Genomic DNA, 18,152 nt, shown 5'->3' on the forward strand with positions numbered 1-18,152 from the left:
AATTGATTATATTTTTTATTTTTTTATTTTAGTTTCAAACCTATTTCTTTCTATTCAAATACCTAGGTCGGTAATTTGATCCATATTATATATTGGTTATAGACTTATAGCTCTTAATTGATTTTTTTTTATAATTACAATCCTTAATTAATTACATTTTTATTTGTTTAATTTTATTTTATGACTAATAATTCTTCCTTTAAATAGATGTATAAGAGAAAAATAATTCAAATACTCATACAAGAATGTGGCTCATCGTTAAATTTTTTATTCGATTTTATATATTCAAATATCTATACCCATAGTTGATTGATTCCTGATATATTTAGAATATATTCCTTGATTGATTTTTTTTTATAAATAAAATCTCTAATTCATTACATTTTTATTTTCAAATGATATTAGACACTTAATTCTTCTTTTCAATAATGAGTTAATAATTAAATTAATCACTCAAAGATGGCTCGCTTTTCAAATTCATCCTTAAAATATTTTATCAATCAAATTGGTTCTTCAAAAATTATAAATTAATATTTTTATTCTTCAGTCACTCTATTAACAGTTTTCGTTGACGATTGATCATGATATGGAATGTTAACTGACGACATACATGATTCCTAACATGTTCAATTGGATGTTGAACAAATATATTTTGAAAATCTATCAATTTAGTTGCTAAGTTATATTGGAACTAGAATTTATGTAATTGGAGAAAAAAATATTTTTCTTTTTAAAGTTAAATTGATATATAAGTTTTCATAAACATTTTTTGTCAGCATCCAATTTAAACATACTAGGTGTCCTATATATATTATGAGTTAACATTCCACACCATCAATTGTTGATAGAAATTATTAATAGAGTGAGGAAAAGACAAAAATAATTAATTTGTAATCTTTGAAGAACTAATTTGACTAATAAAATTTTGCAGAAACGAATTTGGAGACAATAATACTCTATATCCAAGTGATGTTCCTAACCAAGTCCATCTAAGTTATTTACTCTCACACGCCGCACCACTTACTTATAATAGACTTTTAACGTAAGCCTCCCTTTCTTCGTTCCTCTTCAACGTAAAACTTTCCTTCTTCTCTGTTTTCACTGTGTTTTCGTCTGATTCTTCTCTTTTTTTTTTTTTTCAGATTTTTGATTTTGTTATGTTCTCCTATATTTTCTTCTTCAGACCTGCATTTACGTTGAATCGAATATATTATTCTTCTGTATATATCAAAACAATGAATTATTCAAGTTCAAATCAGTTGAATTAGAGCAATTTGGATTATTCTTTTGAATCGAATCAAGTGAACGAGGTTTGGATTATTTATTCTTCAACAAATTTGAAATGAATGGAATGGAATGGAATCTAATGCAATTGAATAAAATGATAATGAATAATTTCATTCTTCTTTGCTAAAATCACTGTTGTTTATGATCATATTATTTCGGTTCATTTGTTATTACACAATGGTCTTGTGTATGATAATATTTCGATTCATTGTTCAACAATTTTGAATTAAATAGAATGCAATGTAATTGAATAAAATGATAATGGATAATTTCATCATTCTTTGCTAAAATTAGTGTTGTTTATGAATTTGAATTTGGATAGAATGCAGGAGTTTCTAAATTTATACAATGCACATTTTTCGGTTCATTTGTTATTACACAATGGTCTTGTTAGAATATTTGTTAGAATATTATAATTAGAGTAACAAATCACAAGATATCAGAGATAATCAAAGAAAATCAATTATATTTATATAGAATACTTTCTGTATTTAATTTCCTAGAATTCTATATTAAGAGAGTGATGGTAAACAAAGGATACATAAAAAAATACATTGAAAATCTTTTCCTGCTTCCCTCTCTGTTACCTTTGCTTGTGTCTAACCTTTCCTAACCCTCGATACCATTTCAAGATGGTATCAAAGCGGTGTTAGATCTTGGGAACACAGAAACCAACATCATTGTTCCAATACCCTAAACACCAAAAAAAAAAAACCAAAAAAAAAATGTCATCTTCAGGGGATGAAATTAGCAACAACATGAACCAAAACCAAAACCAGAGTAACTCCTCAATCATTACTGATGAGCTAACTTTGCAAATTGCAAATATGCTTCGTAATGGCCTAGGAATTTAGCAAACACAAGCCAATCCTGATAATTTGTCAATTAGTTTTAAATTAAATGGAGACAATTATCCATTGTGGGCAACACTTATGAAGAAAGTTGTCGGTGACAAAGGAAAGAAAAGCCATCTGACAGGTATTCCCCCTGCACCAGAAGAGAGAGAACCAGAATATGAAAAATAGGAACAGGCAGATCAAGCTGTCTTTACCTGGATAATTCAAAATATTGAGACGAGTTTGATGAACAATGTCTCCCAATTCCCAACCGCAAAGGCTTTATGGGAGGGATTGGCTACAACCAATGGGAGCAGCACAGACACAGTACAAATCTACGATTTACACCGAAAAGCAAACACACAAAAACAGGGACAGGATACCCTAGAGGAATTCTGGAATAAATTACAGGCTATATGGATGGCTATTGACAGAAAACAACCGAATCCTATGAAGTGCTCAGATGATATTGCAATTTTCAACAAAATTAAACAAGAACAGAGACTATATCAATTCCTAACAGGGATAGATGAAAAATTTGAAGCCATTAGAAGAGATCTTTTGATGCAGGAGAAGACCCCTTCAGTGGAGTCCGTCTATGCTGCCGTTAGAAGAGAGGCGGCCCGACTCCAAATTTTGAAGCCTACCACCAACAGCAAAGGGGACACATCATTAGGGGAGGTCGGAATCGGCCTAATCGCAAGAAACAGACCACAGGGACAGGGATGGAATCGCTCAGAAACTGCCGGATGGCGTTCATCACAGCGAGACAAAGAAGACAAAAGCCACCTCCATTGTACTCATTGCGGAATGAAGAAACACACCAAGGAGACTTGCTTCAAAATCGTGGGTTATCCCGAATGGTGGGAAGATCCCAAACCGAAAAATCGCAAGGCCGCCACCATAGTGGGCACTCCGCAGACCGCCAGCAGCAGCGGTGGTGACGCAGGAAGAAAGGAAGAAACAAAATCAGCAGTTGTTCATGGAAAAGTTGCGGCCGCTCATGGAGGTAAAAGAAGAGAGGAGGCGGCGCATAAGGGAGAAGGAAATGGAAGTTCAGAAGAGAATGGGAACCCTAATGGGTCTCCTGAGCAAAATGGCCCACTAAAAAAGGAAGCCCAAATTCCTTCTCCCTATGACCTAGCCGAAAGCCCAAAATCTTTTAAAATATCCCAATCAGAAAAATATACCAGCCCAGAAAAATATGATCAGTGGATTTTTTATTGTGGGGCCACTGACACCATGACCCATGATCCTCATGATTTTGACAGCCTCTCCACACCTGTTAAAACTCATATTGAAATAGCCAGTGGAGAATTAATTGCGGTTCAAGGAGAAGGCTCTATTGTTTTTTCAAAAAAATTAAAATTAAAAAATTATCTCTATGTCCCTGCACTGTCATCAAAGTTACTTTCTGTAAGCCACGTTACAAAGGAACTAAATTGTGTGGTTCTCATATTCTCTACTTTTTACCTTTTACAGGACATTCTTACGAAGGAGATCATTGGGCGTGGTACTGAACGTGGAGGTCTTTATTATGTTAATGAGGTTGTTCACAAGGGACATGCCATGCTTGCTCACGGAACGGTTACTAGGCAACTTTGGTTATGGCACAGACGCTTGGGACATCCTTCCTTTGGGTACCTTAAGATTTTATTCCCTAGTTTATTTACTGGTAACACTGAGCCCATCAAATGTGAAACTTGCATTCAGGCAAAGAATCGTAGAGTTACTTTTTTCCCTAGCAACACTAGAGTCAATTCTGTTTTTTCATTAGTGCACTCTAATGTGTGGGGTCCAGCTCATAATTCTTATAATAATCAATTTCAGTATTTTGTGTTATTTGTGGATGATTTTTCTCGCATGACGTGGGTATATTTTCTAAAACACAAATCTGAAGTACCCGACAAGTTCTATGAATTCTATCAAATGATTCTCACTTAGTTTGATAAAAAAAATTCAAGTACTTAGATCAGATAATGGTGGTGAATTTGTGAACAAATCGATGCAAGAGTTTTTTTAGAGAAAAAGGCTTAATTCATCAAACTTCCTGTCCAAACACACCCCAACAGAATGGTGTGGCAGAACAGAAAAATCGTAAGTTACTGGAGATGACTCGGGCCATGATTTTTGATGCAAAGGTTCCGACACGTTTGTGGCCTGAAGCTGTTGCTACCTCAGCCTATCTTCTGAACAGGCTACCCTCTTAGACCCTCAACCACAAAACACCCCTACAGATCCTAGCTACTCAATCTGATATCCCTCCTGTCCAAATGTTACCACCACGAGTTTTTGAGTGCTCTGTGTTCGTCCATATACCCAGAGCTAACCGAACCAAATTTGACTCATGTGCTGAGAAATGTGTCTTTGTTGGGTATGCTATGCATCAAAAGGGGTATCGATGTTATAACCCAATCACTCATCGTGTACATGTAACTATGGATTGTGATTTTTTGGAATCAGAATATTTCTTCAGTAGCCAACTTAATATTCAGGGGGAGAAAACTAGTAGTGAACCATCAAGTTAGTTGGTTAACCTAAGTTGCCAAGAAACTGTTCCAAAAGAGCAAGTAGATGGAGCCAACGAGCATGTCTCTGTTAACGAAGAAGAGACCAACACAACCAATGAGCATCCTTCTGAGAATGTCCAACAAGAGGTAAGTGACCTTCACTTTGCTGAGTCTTCTCCTGTTATAAATGAAGTCACTAACAATGACAGGTTAGAATCGGAACCAGAACCTTTCACACTTCCGCCGCGAAGAAACAGAGGGGTACCACCTATCCGATATTCTCTAGAACATGTTCCTCGAAATTTAAAGTATCCTATAAAGACAACCAGAGAAGGAGTGGTAGACATTGCAAGAGCTTTCCTTACCTCTGAAGACATTCCCAGAACAATTCAGGAAGCCAATAAAAAGGGTGAATGGCGAAAAGCTATGAAAACAGAGATGGAGGCTCTTGTAAAAAATGGAACTTGGGAGAGGTGCATCTTACCAGCAGGGAAGAAACCAGTCGGGTGTCGATGGGTCTTCACCATTAAACACAAAGCAGATGGCACCATTGAGCTATATAAGGCAAGGTTGGTGGCAAAAGGCTATACACAGACATATGGCATTAACTACTCAAAAACTTTCTCACCAGTTGCAAAGATTGACACCATCAGAGTACTATTTTCAATAGCAGCAAATGAAAACTGGCCACTCCATCAGTTTGATGTCAAAAATGCTTTTTTACATGGGGATCTGAAAGAAGAAGTATACATGGAAGCTCCTCCAGGGTTCTCTGAAGATATCCAAAGAAATGAAGTTTGCAGATTGAAGAAAGCACTTTATGGGCTTAAGCAGTCTCCACGTGCTTGGTTCGGAAGGTTTACAGTGGCCATGAAAAGGTATGGGTACAAACAAAGCAACTCTGACCACACTTTATTCTTGAAAAGAAAAGGAGATATGATCACATGCCTAATAATATATGTGGATGACATGATCATAACCGGAAGTGATTTGAAAGAAATTGCAAAACTGAGGAATAACTTGTTCAGAGAATTTGAGATGAAGGATTTAGGAGGACTAAAGTACTTCTTGGGAATAGAGGTTCTTCGCTCTAACAAAGGGATCTTTATTTCTCAGAGAAAGTACATCATGGATTTACTTGCAGAAACAGGGATGGTCAATTGTAAGCCAGCAGATACTCCTATGCAAGTTAACCACGGTTTAAAGTTTGAGGAAGGGGCTAATCTAGCAGATAAAGAGAGGTACCAACGGTTAGTTGGGAAATTGATTTATCTGTCACACACTCGACCAGACATAGCATATGCAGTGGGGGTGATAAGTTAGTTTATGCACCAACCTCAAGAGGATCATATGGAAGCTGCCATGAGAATTGTTCGGTATTTGAAGGGGACACCAGGAAATGGGATCATGTTCCAAAAGAATAGGCACTTAAACATTGAGGCTTACACTGATGCTGATTGGGCTGGTAATCCAAATGACAGGAGATCTACATCGGGCTATTTTTCTCTTGTGGGAGGTAACCTGGTGACATGGAGGAGTAAGAAGCAGAAAGTGGTTGCTCTTTCCAGTGCTGAAGCTGAATTTCGGGGAATTTCCAAAGGTATAACTGAAGTTTTATGGATCAAAAAACTGATGACTGAGATTGGTTTTCCACTGCAACTACCAAGTCAATTAAAGTGTGATAATAAGGCAGCAATCAGTATCTCAGAGAATCCTGTGCAACATGACAGAACTAAGTACGTTGAAGTTGATAGACACTTCATTAAGGAGAAGATTGAGGATAGCAGTGTTGAGCTTCCGTTTGTAAGGTCAGAAGACCAGTTGGCAGACATCCTCACTAAAGCCGTTGCAGGCAGAGCATTTACTCGTGTCCTTAACAAGCTAAGCATTGGTGATCCCACTGCTCACCTTGAGGGGGAGTGTTAGAATATTTGTTAGAATATCATAATTAGAGTAAAAAATCACAGGATATCAGAGATAATCAAAGAAAATCAATTATATTTATTTAGAATACTTTCTGTATTTAGTTTCCTAGAATTCTATATTAAGAGAGTGATTGTAAACAAAGGATACATAAGAAAATACATTGAAAACCTTTTCCTGCTTCCCTCTCTGTTACCTTTGCTTGTGTCTAACCTTTTCTAACTCTCGATACCATCTCAAGAGGTCTTGTGTATGATAATAATTCGGTTCACTCTTCAATATATAATTTTGAATTAAATAGAATGGAATGCAATTGAATAAAGTATAATGACTAATTTCATGCTTCTTTGCTAAAACTAGTGTTGTTTATGGATTTGAATTTAGATAGAATGAAGGAGTTTCTAAATTTATATAATGCACATTTTTCGGTTCATTTATTATTACACAATGGTCTTGTGTATGATAATATTTCGGTTCATTTTGTAGTCCAGGTGTGTTGTCAATGAACAATTTGTCTCAGAGGTTGGGATGACTTTTAAGACACTCGAAGAAGTTGAAAAGTTCTACAAAGATTATTCCAAACTTCTTGGTTTTTCTACGAAAATAAAGAACACCACTCGAAAAGGAGATGAAATTAAGAATCAATTAATTACATGTAGTAGAGATGGAAAATGAAAATCCAAGATATCTCCAACTCTGAAGATAAACTCCTCAGTAGGAATAAACTGTCCAGTCAGGATTTATGTACAATTGTACATATATTGAAGGACGTTGGTCTTTAGATAATTTCTGAAGTTATTCTGAATCATTCACATTCTTGCTATCCAGATCGAGCAGAGATGCTGAAACAACACAGGGAGCTAAGCATGTTTGTGCGTCGTACTAATGAAAATAACAAAGAAGCCGAAATCAGGCCGAGTAAAACATATCAGTCATTTGTAGCATCAGTGAGTGGTCAACGTGAACTAAGTTTTATTAAAAAAGATGTGAGGAATTACATTACAAGAAAAGTACGGAACATTTTCGAATAAGATGATGCCAAATAATTTGGAAAGTACTTATTAAGAATGAAAGAAGAATAAAAAAAATTTTGAGCTTAACCTTGAAGTTGATCACTCTATCAAAAATGCATTTTTGGCTTATGCAAGAAGCAAGGCTGCGTATGAGTATTTTGGAGATGTTTTTTCATTTGATACGACTTACAGCACAAACAGGTAATTTTTTCCGTTCTGGTTTCGGTTCATTGTGATATATTATTCGGTTCATAAGCATAACTAGTTTCGGTTCATAACGAATTTTTCTTCTGGTGTCCATTACAGGTATAATTTGGTTTTTGATTCTTTTGTCAGTGTGAATCACCACGGTCAGTTGACACTTCTCGAATGTGCTTTGACAAAAAATAAGGATATTCAATCATTCAAATAATTATTCGAATGTTGGCTTCATTGCATGGGAGAAAATGCACTAAAAGGGATTCTTACAATCAATATGTATCGATGCAAAAGGCTATTGAGACCTGTATGCCAACAACAATTCACAAGTGGTGCATTTGTCATATCATGAAGAAGAGACCAAGTAAATTAAATAGCTATAAGTGAGATGAAGAAATTGAACAAGAAATGAGTCATGTTGTTTGGAACTCGTTTACAAAATATGCATTTGACAAAAACTAGAATGATTTTCTCATGAAGTATGGTGTTGGAGGCAATAAGTGGCTTTTCAGGTAACCGTGGTTCATTCGAATTAATTGATGTTGTTATTTTTCGATTTAAACGGTATAATTTTCAGTTCATTTTCGTGTCTAATTTATTAATTGTGTCCCATTTTGTAGAGCTATATAAAGATCGTCATTTATGAATTTCAATTTACCTCGATCACCACTTTTGGGTCGGGATGAGAAGCCCACAAAGAAGCGAGTGCATGCATGCTTTTTTTAACAAGTTTATTACACACAATAGCTCCTTGATTCAATTTATTGCCTAGGAAGCAAAGAGCAAAGAGAGGGAGAGAACTTGATGCTGCAGATTTTCATACTGTGATACCGTATGCAACAAAATCACCAATAGAGACTCAATTTTAGCACATGTATACTCACAAGAAGTTCAGCAAAGTTCAAGTACAATTTAGAGGAAAGGTGAATTGCATCACAAGATCAACGTAGTCTGCTCTAGGTTTTACGGCATATGAAGTTGTAAAGCAGGTTTTTAACTCAACATTCAACAAGTTTGTTGTTACATACGATGCAATATCACACGAAGTGTCAGTGCTTATTGTTTGAGTCAAGGGGTATACTATGTCATCATCCTCTGAATACTTTAAGCTTTGAACGAGTAAAATAAAGTGGCATCGAAATATATATATTGGAATGCTGGAGTAAGAACATAAAGAGGAGGCACACACATACCAAGAGCAGCCAAGACGAGCCTTTATTGGAGTCAAAAAGCAAGAGATTTGATGATTTGGTGTTTCGCTCGCACAACATTTGTGAAGTTACGTCAGAATCTGAGGAGTTGATTGGAATTCTGCACCGGGCTTTTGATAATGTCATGGTTGAGATGCAAGAATATCAAGCGAAAAGTAAAGGTAAATATTCGTTATCTCACGAAGACGCTATATTGAATGATGTTAATGACCTTCAAAGTCCTCCACGTGTTAAAACAAGAGGACGTCCCAAGAATAAACTGAGATCGAATATGGATAAAAAGATTTAAATGCAACAGAGAAAAAGAAAAAGCCAGGTCTAAATGAGGTATCATTGGTTTGATTTTGATTAGGGAAAAATGTGTTTGTGCATTTTGCTAATATATGATTTTTTTTTTTTTGCTATTGAACTTTTTAGATGGTGGATCAATGATTCAGTCAAGCTCCAGCCTTTATCATGCATAGGATATGAATTATCCTGGAGAGGATGATAGAAGTTTCGGTGTTTATTAAAATAAATTTCGGTTCATTTGTATTTTAGTTATATAATGTTTTCCCCTTTGATGAAAATGATGGTTAATTTCTTATTTGTGTTATGTTTTATTGAATAGTCACATTTTGGTTTTTCAAATTACTTTCTGCAATTGTGTTATGGCAAACAATTTAGGCGTTTATTAAAATATATTTCGATTCATGTATGACTAAATTTCGGTTCATTTATGTTTTTGCCGCTCTTGAGGTTTGATAAATACATTCAATCATTTAGTGTGAACCTAGATTCATTTAAATTAATGTGATCTCAATACAGCCCAGACATTTTCAACAAATAAATCAAAAGAAATTTAAGAAAAGATTTTCAAATATATACATTAACATTAACAACGAGTCAAAGAAGTGTTTGCCTCTTTACAATTTCTTACAAAATAGTGTTCATTACAATTTTGCAGATTGAACCTATTTACTTTCTATATCTCCATATGAGAATTTATAAAAAGAACTTGAGAGGGCAGCGGATGGCTTTTGAATTCTTATGCCTTGATGACTTTGTCTCTGAATTTGTTTACCATGTCTAAGAGAATGGTTGGACCATATTCCCGCCTAAAAGCATCTACTTCTTTATTGAAAGAAATTACTTAATATGAACCCAAATGAACTAAGAAATAAAAAAAATTATTAATTTAGAAGTAGAGGATCAACTATATTTAATGATACATACCTGTTTCTAGTTTTTACATTTGTGTTTTCCTTTTTTTTTTTATCTTTTTGGGATAAATTATTTTCAGTAATTTCATGACATATATTCCGTAGTCACAATTAAAAAAGAAATAAGAAAGTAAAATATGATTAATAGGACAGACATAGAAAAGCACAATAAAACATATTAATAACAGTACTATAGCAAAGAAAGAATAATAGGAAGATTGATACGTTGTTCGTTGACCGCTGATCGTAATATATGGTGCTTCAACGCCTTTTTTGTTGTCCATCAAAGATTTTGCCCCAGCATAGACCCTCATTTGGGATACCATTAAGCCCTGAAAAGAATATAAAAAGTGCACTTCAATTCAGTAATTATTGAACGAAACCAAGCCTACAAACAATGCTCAATCAGGCATAAAGAGTGATTAATATGATTTAATTAGAGCAGAATGGCTAGAAATAAGAGACAACTTACAACAAAAATATGTATTATGTAAATAACTTACAACAAATTTATTCAAAGCTATTCTTTCCTCAGGTATATCTTTTTTTTATGGGGTCAAGCACATGAAAAACCTTCTTTTGAACATCACCAATCCACAACCACCAATGGCTTCCAAGGCAAATTAGTGCAAACAGCTGAAGTTTGGAAAAATGATAAAATATTTCAGTTTAAATAATAGCAAATGACAGAATTATTAAAGAAATTTTAGAAATCACAACTTACAATTAGATGAGATGCTAGTTTTTTAATTAAGAAAATATGGGTAGTCCTTAAATTCACTGATCTAGTAGGCCTTCTTAGTGTTTGGATCAATGTATTCGTGCTTATGCTTCCCCAACATGAAATTCAGCAAAATATACTAATAAATGAACCAAATTATTTAAGCAATAACAAATTTGGTCAATACTTATCAGCAACATCAAGTGAACCTCAATTAACACACAAATGAACCGAAATTAGTTTAGATATGAACAAGCAGTGAAAAAGACTCAATCATCAACAAAAACATATTGAATTTATTTTTGGATTCAAATGAACCTCAATTAAACTAAGAAATGAACCGAAATTACTTAAGGAATAAAAAATTTGGCTTACCACAAGATCTGTTGGGATGCAATATATTTCTTCATCAAGTTAGCGACATTTTTTGTTGTTAAGAACCATACACAGTGCGGAGACCAGATATAGGACCAAAATTTATTAGATATATAGGAATATAACTTTTTAGAAAAATCATTAATGTTAATGTAATAACTGAAGAATTTTCCGTATTTTCTACGTCTTGTTTGGGTGTTAAAGACAAGAAGTGGCATATACCTCCCCTTTAAATGAGTTTTGTGGTCCAACATGAATATGGTTTCGAACTCATTACTTGCCCTTTCTTTGTCAATCTTGATTTGCGTTATTTACTAATAACATTTTTTCCTCAACTCCTCTGTTATTTCGTTTTCTTTCATCGGAGTCTTGTACTCTTCAGGGGTGCTCAAACTCGGCTTTGCACTTGTTTCCTCTACATATTGCAATGTTGCTGTCACCCTAACATCCATCACCGCCTCTACCATCTTTTCAAGTTGTGTTACTATCAGTTGAGAGGTCGGTGAAATTATGCTAAGGCTGAATGAAGGTATGTCATCTTCTCAATGTCGAGGACAGGGAGAATTGTAAGATGACAGAGGAAAGTTTTCAAAACAATAAAAAAGTATTATGATATAACATCAAAACTAATCAAAAGGATTTTAAATAAAACTTACACATTAAGGCTAATTGCCTTGCAGAAGTTTCTTCGTGTGCTTGTTGTTGGGATTTCGGAGGGCAGCTGGATTACACAAAAAAAGTGTTTAAAAATCAACCAAAATTATTATTATATAACATCAAAACTAATAAAAAGTATTTTAAGTAAAACTTACTCATTTACAGGAACTTCTTGCTCTGATTCCCTTGCCAAAGTTTCTTCGTAGGCTTGCTATTGAGGTTTCAGAGGGCAGCTGGATTACACAAGAAAGTGTTTAATAATTAACCAAAATTATTATTATATAGGATCAAAAGTAATAAATTAGATTTTAAGTAAAACTTACTCATTTACTGGAACTTTTGGCTCTGATTCCCTTGCCAAAGTTTCTACAGGAGCTTGCTGTTGAGTTTGGAGATGGTAGCTGGATTACATAGTAATGTGTTTTAAAATGAACCGAAATTATTATTATATAGCATAAAAACTAATAAAAAGTATTTTAAGTAGAACTTACTCATTTACAGGAGCTTCTGGCTCTGATTCCCTTGCCAAAGTTTCTGCGGAAGCTTGCTGTTGAGGTTGGGGAGGGTAGCTGGAGTAATGTGTTTCAAAATGAACCGAAATTATTATGATATAGCATCAAAACCAATAAAAAGTATTTTAAGCAGTACTTACTAATTAACAAAAGCTTCTTCTGTTTGAGTTTTTGAAGGAACAGAGGTAAAGGTTTTTTTTTTGTTGCACAAGAGAATTTGGAAGAGCAATTGCAATAGGAACTCTAATGAAGGTAAACAAGAAATGAGTTAATGTTGAATGATTAGAATAGAAAAGTAAATTAAAAATCTGCACTAAGTGAAATATGCACATTGATTAGAATAGAAAAGTAAATTAGATAACTTGCATATCCAGAGGCTGAGACTGACTTTCTTCTCAAACTACAAGGATTTGTTCTTGACGATTGGCTGTTGGGCTACTGATAAATAAAATTCCGTGTCAATACTTAAAAATAATTGTTTCCTAAATTTAAAAGACCAATGTAAGTACTTCAACTTACATAGTTGGAGATTATAAATTCTGTTTTTTTTCATGCCATTTTTTCTTGTAAAAAATGTAACTGGAAATTCAGGAGTATTTTTTCTAATAAAAAAGATATGAAATTAAAATCATCAGCTAAGATATTCTAATTAAAAGTAGAAATAAATAAATGTTAAAAGAAATTACTTGGTATTGCTCGGTGCGTTTAGAGACCATCCCAAGCTTGTTTCTGTTTGAAACACAGGTTCACTTTCACTGCTGAAATTTACAGTGGGCAGTCTAAGCAAAAAAATAAATATTATTTATTAAAGCTAAAGAAATTACATCAGGTTTTAGAAAAACTTAGCAGAGAAAGAAAAAGCACTTTATATAAGAAACTGAATCTTACGTCTACGATACATCATATCGCACGTCCGTCGAGTCACAGTCATTTCTCTGTGTTTCATCCGGAGCAACATTTGTTTTTGCAGCACCGTCATTTTTTCTCTTCATTCTTTTTTTCTTTTTGTTTTCTTTTTTTACTCATCTCCTCTACTTATTCGCTTCTGAAAATTCATAGAAAAAGTTTTGATTTAAAATCAGGATGAACCTTAATTCAAAAAGAAATGAACCAAAATTTTTTAAATGATTTGAATATACAATCCATGTTTGAAAACAAGCAAAGAAACAAGCAGTCAAGTGAAACTCAATTAATTCAAAAATGAACTAAAATTATTTTAGATTTGAATAAGCAGTCAAATAGACTCAATCATTAACAAAAACGTATTTAAATGTATACAAATGACAAATATCAGAGCTATAACTAACTTAACAAGCACACATGAACAAGTTCAACAAATTCAAGTGAAACTAAACTAAATAAAACTTAATTAAACTTAGAAATGAACCGAAATTATCAATACTTATCACCGTCATCAAGTGAACCTCAATTAATTTACAAATAAACCGAAATTATTTTATATTTGAACAAGCAGTCAAAAAGACTCAATCAATAAAAATAGAATATATACTTATAACAATAAAATAATCATTTCTGAATCTTACTCATCTTCGGATTCAGTTTCAGTTTCCGAATCCATCTGAACAATCTTCCTTTCTTTGCTTTGTTTTTTCGCCACTCTTTGTGGTTGTTTTCTTTTCTTTGGTAGTGTCTTCTCCATTTTTTCTTCTTCTCTGTAATACATACAAAACATTTTGTTAAAATAACAATATAAAACTTTAAATAAATAGATCATTTTCGATAAGCGATGGTAAGAAGTATACTCATATTCAGAAACAGTTTCTTCTTCCGAATATGAATGCAGGATGACAAGTTTCTTTTTTACTTTCTTTTTTTCCTTCATTTTTCCCTTATTTTCTTCTTTCTCCCCCCCCCTCAATTCTGCTCTTTTCAGAAGTCCCTAAAACATAAGCTTATTTAGTTAGCACAATAATTTAAAAGCACTTGAATCGAAATTTCAAGAGAAATATTTTTTATATTTACCATTTAAGTTTTTGCCTCAAAGGTAATCCCGTCAACGAATTTCCTCCGTGTCCAGTGCGCGCCACCTATAGTGGCCCAGGAGCATCGTCTACTTCTGCATCAGGAAACTTCGTTCCATGGAAATATATTATCATTAGAAAAAGACACAGCCATCAACTGAAAGTTTCTGTCCTGATCTTTGGACTTTGTTCCTATTGATCAGGAAGCTCAACACATGAGATGTCCAATTCCATTGTCGAACTGTCTGCACATGAAGAATAGGTGGCTTATAGACCAGGAAGATTGTGCCTATTGTTATCGGAAACAAAAAGTATTTCTGGACGAAGATGATGAATGTTGTCTTGAATTTCAGCATGTTTTCCTCCCCTTCAACACTCATATCCGTCACACATTTTGTCAAAGACGCCAAAGTGGCACCTTTGAAGCTATCAATAATCTCCTTTTGCTGGTCAGTCAATTTGCTGTATACAACTTATTTCAGGAAAATTATCCCTTACAATAGCACCAGCACCGAAATATTTTAATATAAACAAATTAGTTCAAATTTGAACAAGCACTAAAAAAGACTCAATCATCAACAAAAACACATCAAATTCATTTTTGTATCCATAATAAACCTCAAATAAACTAAGGAATGAACCGAAATTACTTAAGGAATAAAATATTTGGTCAATACTTATCACCAACACCATAATATTTTAATATAATAAATTAATATAAAAATAACAAAAAAAAAATACAAATGTAAAAACTGAAAAGTATAATACCGCCTGAATTTAGGTCTAGTGCATGTCCTATCTTGGCAGGGGTTATGTAGACTTTTTCATAGCGCGAGTCCAAGCATGCATGATAGAGATCAAAGCAAAGAATTAGTTGCCTCAAGAGCTTGTGCGAGATATTCAATTCTGGGATATGTCTCAGTGCACTAAATCCCATTTCAACGATAGCTTTCTTTTTTTCACTCAAGTCGGCGAATATCCTAGCTATCAATCTCGTCGAACATCTCAAATCATGAGTTTTCTGCAAGAATTTGAAACATTATGTTATATGATATATGATATATTTATAATACAAACATAGAGTTGATTTAATGTGTATATGTTTACATTGTAATGTGACTTCTCCTTTTTTGAGATGGTCTTCATTTCCATTTTGGCTGTAAGGAATAAAAGATTTAGTCAATACTTAACGACAACATCAAGTGAACCTTAGTTAATTCACAAATGAACCGAATTTGGTTTAGATTTGAACAAAAACTAACTAAACAACCCCACACGAACAAGTTCAGTAAATTCAAGCGAAACGAAACCAAATGAACGTAAATTAAACTAAGAAAATGAATCAAAATTTCTTAAGGAATAAAAAAATTTGTTCAATACTTAACAGCAGCATCAGGTGAACCTCAATCAATTTACAAATGAACTGAAATTGGTTTAGATTTGAACAAAAACTAACTAAACAACCCCACCTGAACAAGTTCAGCAAATTCAAGCGAAACCAAACCAAATAAACCTAAATTAAACTAAGAAATGAACCTAAATTTCGTAAAGTATAACAAATTTCGTTAATACTTAACAGTAGCATCAAGTGAACATCAGTTAATTTACAAACGAACCGAATTTAGTTCAGATTTAAACAAAAAGTCATAAAGACTCAATCAGCAAGAAAAACACATTCAATTTATTTCTACATACAAATTAACTCAATTAAATTAAGAGATGAATCGAATTATTTATCAGAACCAATAAACTAACAACACAGTTTTATTTGATGCCCTAGCATCTTTGAAGCTGTCAACAATCTCCTTTTGCTAGTCGGTCAGTTTGATGTACACAACTTTTTTTAGGAAAATTATCCCTTACAATAGCACCAGCATCAAAATATTTTAATATAAACAAATCAGTTCAGATTTGAACAAGCACTCAAAAAGACTCAATCATAAATAAAAACACATCAATTTTATTTCTGTATCCAAATGAACCTCAAATAAATTAAGGAATGAACCGAAATTACTTAAAGAATAAAACATTTGGTCAATACTTATCACCAGCACCGAAATATTTTAATATAAATAAATTAATATAAAAATAACAAAAAGAAAAAAATACAAATGTAAAATCTGAAAAAAGTAAAATACCGCCTGAATTTAGGCCCAGCGCATGTCCTATCTTGGTAGGGGTTATGTAGATTTTCCCATAGTGCGTGTCCAAGAATGCATGATAGAGATCAAAGCAAAGAATTAGTTCCCTCGAGAGCTTGTGCGACACATTCAATTCTGGGATATGTCTCAATGTACCAAATCTCATTTCGCCAATGATAGCTTTCTTTTGTTCACTCAAGTCGGTAAATACCCTAGCTATCGATCTCGTTGAGTATATCAAATCGTGAGTTTTCAGCAAGAATTTGAAACATTATGTTCTATGATATATTTATAATACAAAAATAGAGTTGATTTAATGTGTATATGCTTACATTGTAATGTGGCTTCTCCTTTTTTGAGATGGTCTTCTTTTTTATTTTGGCTGTAAAGAATAAAAAATTTTGTTAATACTTAACAGCAGTATCAAGTGAATCTCAGTTAATTCACAAATGAACCAAATTTGGTTTAGATTTGAATAAAAACTAACTAAACAACCCCACATGAACAAGTTCAGCAAATTCAAGCAAAATGAAACCAAATGAACGTAAATTAAACTAAGAAATGAATCCAAAATTTTTTAAGGAATAAAAACATTGTTCAATACTTAACAACAGCATCAGGTGAACCTCAGTCAATTTACAAATGAACTGAAATTGGTTCAGATTTGAACAAAAATTAACTAAACAACCCCACATGAACAAGTTCAGCAAATTCAAGTGAAACCAAACCAAATGAACCTAAATTAAACTAAGAAATGAACCTAAATTTCGTAAAGTATAACAAATTTCGTCAATTTTTAACAGTAGCATCAAGTGAATCTCAGTTAATTCACAAATGAATCAAATTTGGTTCAGATTTGAACAAAAAGTCATAAAGACTCAATTAGAAAGAAAAACACATTCAATTTATTTCTACATGCAAATGAACTCAATTAAATAAAAGATGAATCGAATTATTTATCAGAACCAATAAACTAACAATACAGTTTCATTCAATGCCATAGTTATGGAAAAAAATAAGAAAAAATAAAATCAAAGAAATTCGATCTACTAAATGAATAAACTCGATCCACTAAACCTTAAACCAAACTAGTAGAAATATGAAATTTGCGAGAAATTAACTGAACGTAATAACAATAGTTTTGTCAGTACCTTGTAGAATCTGTGTTCTTCTTTTTGTTTATTTTTTGTTGATGATCTTAAACGCACCACTAAATTCTGTAGTAATTTTCATAGAGAATTTAAAAAATTTTTGAGAAATATTTGAAATTTGTTTGTTGCAGTTTTAAGTAGGAGATATGAACAGTTTTTCATATTAGAGCACAAAGAAAAGAGGTAACGTATTTTCGGAATTTTTTGGCGCGTGTACACGCTCTCTTTAATGAGTGGTTTTTGTTTGTTGGGCCTGCTTAGTTGAATTTAGATACAATAAAACTTAAATGTGTAGCTCAACTTAGTTGGGCCTGCTTAGTTAAATTTAGATGCAATAAAGCTTGAATTTAGAGACTAATTTGATCAATTATTCATTTCAATAATTGATTTAAAATTTGTATCAAAATACTCTCTTTTCAAGTTTTTTACTAAA

The 18,152-nt window shown here is 33.2% G+C and overlaps 1 protein-coding gene across 1 annotated transcript; it reads right to left on the reverse strand.

The window, feature by feature from the left end:
- Positions 13,912–16,816, reverse strand: LOC110265765. The gene is made up of 2 exons (XM_021109014.1): positions 16,566–16,816; positions 13,912–14,118 (listed from the first exon to the last, which is right to left on the reverse strand). The coding sequence occupies exons 1-2, from the start codon at positions 16,732–16,734 to the stop codon at positions 13,973–13,975; spliced, it is 315 nt and encodes a 104-aa protein (XP_020964673.1). The 5' UTR covers positions 16,735–16,816; the 3' UTR covers positions 13,912–13,972.

The sequence above is a fragment of the Arachis ipaensis genome, chromosome B08 (genome assembly GCF_000816755.2).
Source record: "Arachis ipaensis cultivar K30076 chromosome B08, Araip1.1, whole genome shotgun sequence".
Lineage (NCBI taxonomy): Eukaryota > Viridiplantae > Streptophyta > Magnoliopsida > Fabales > Fabaceae > Arachis > Arachis ipaensis.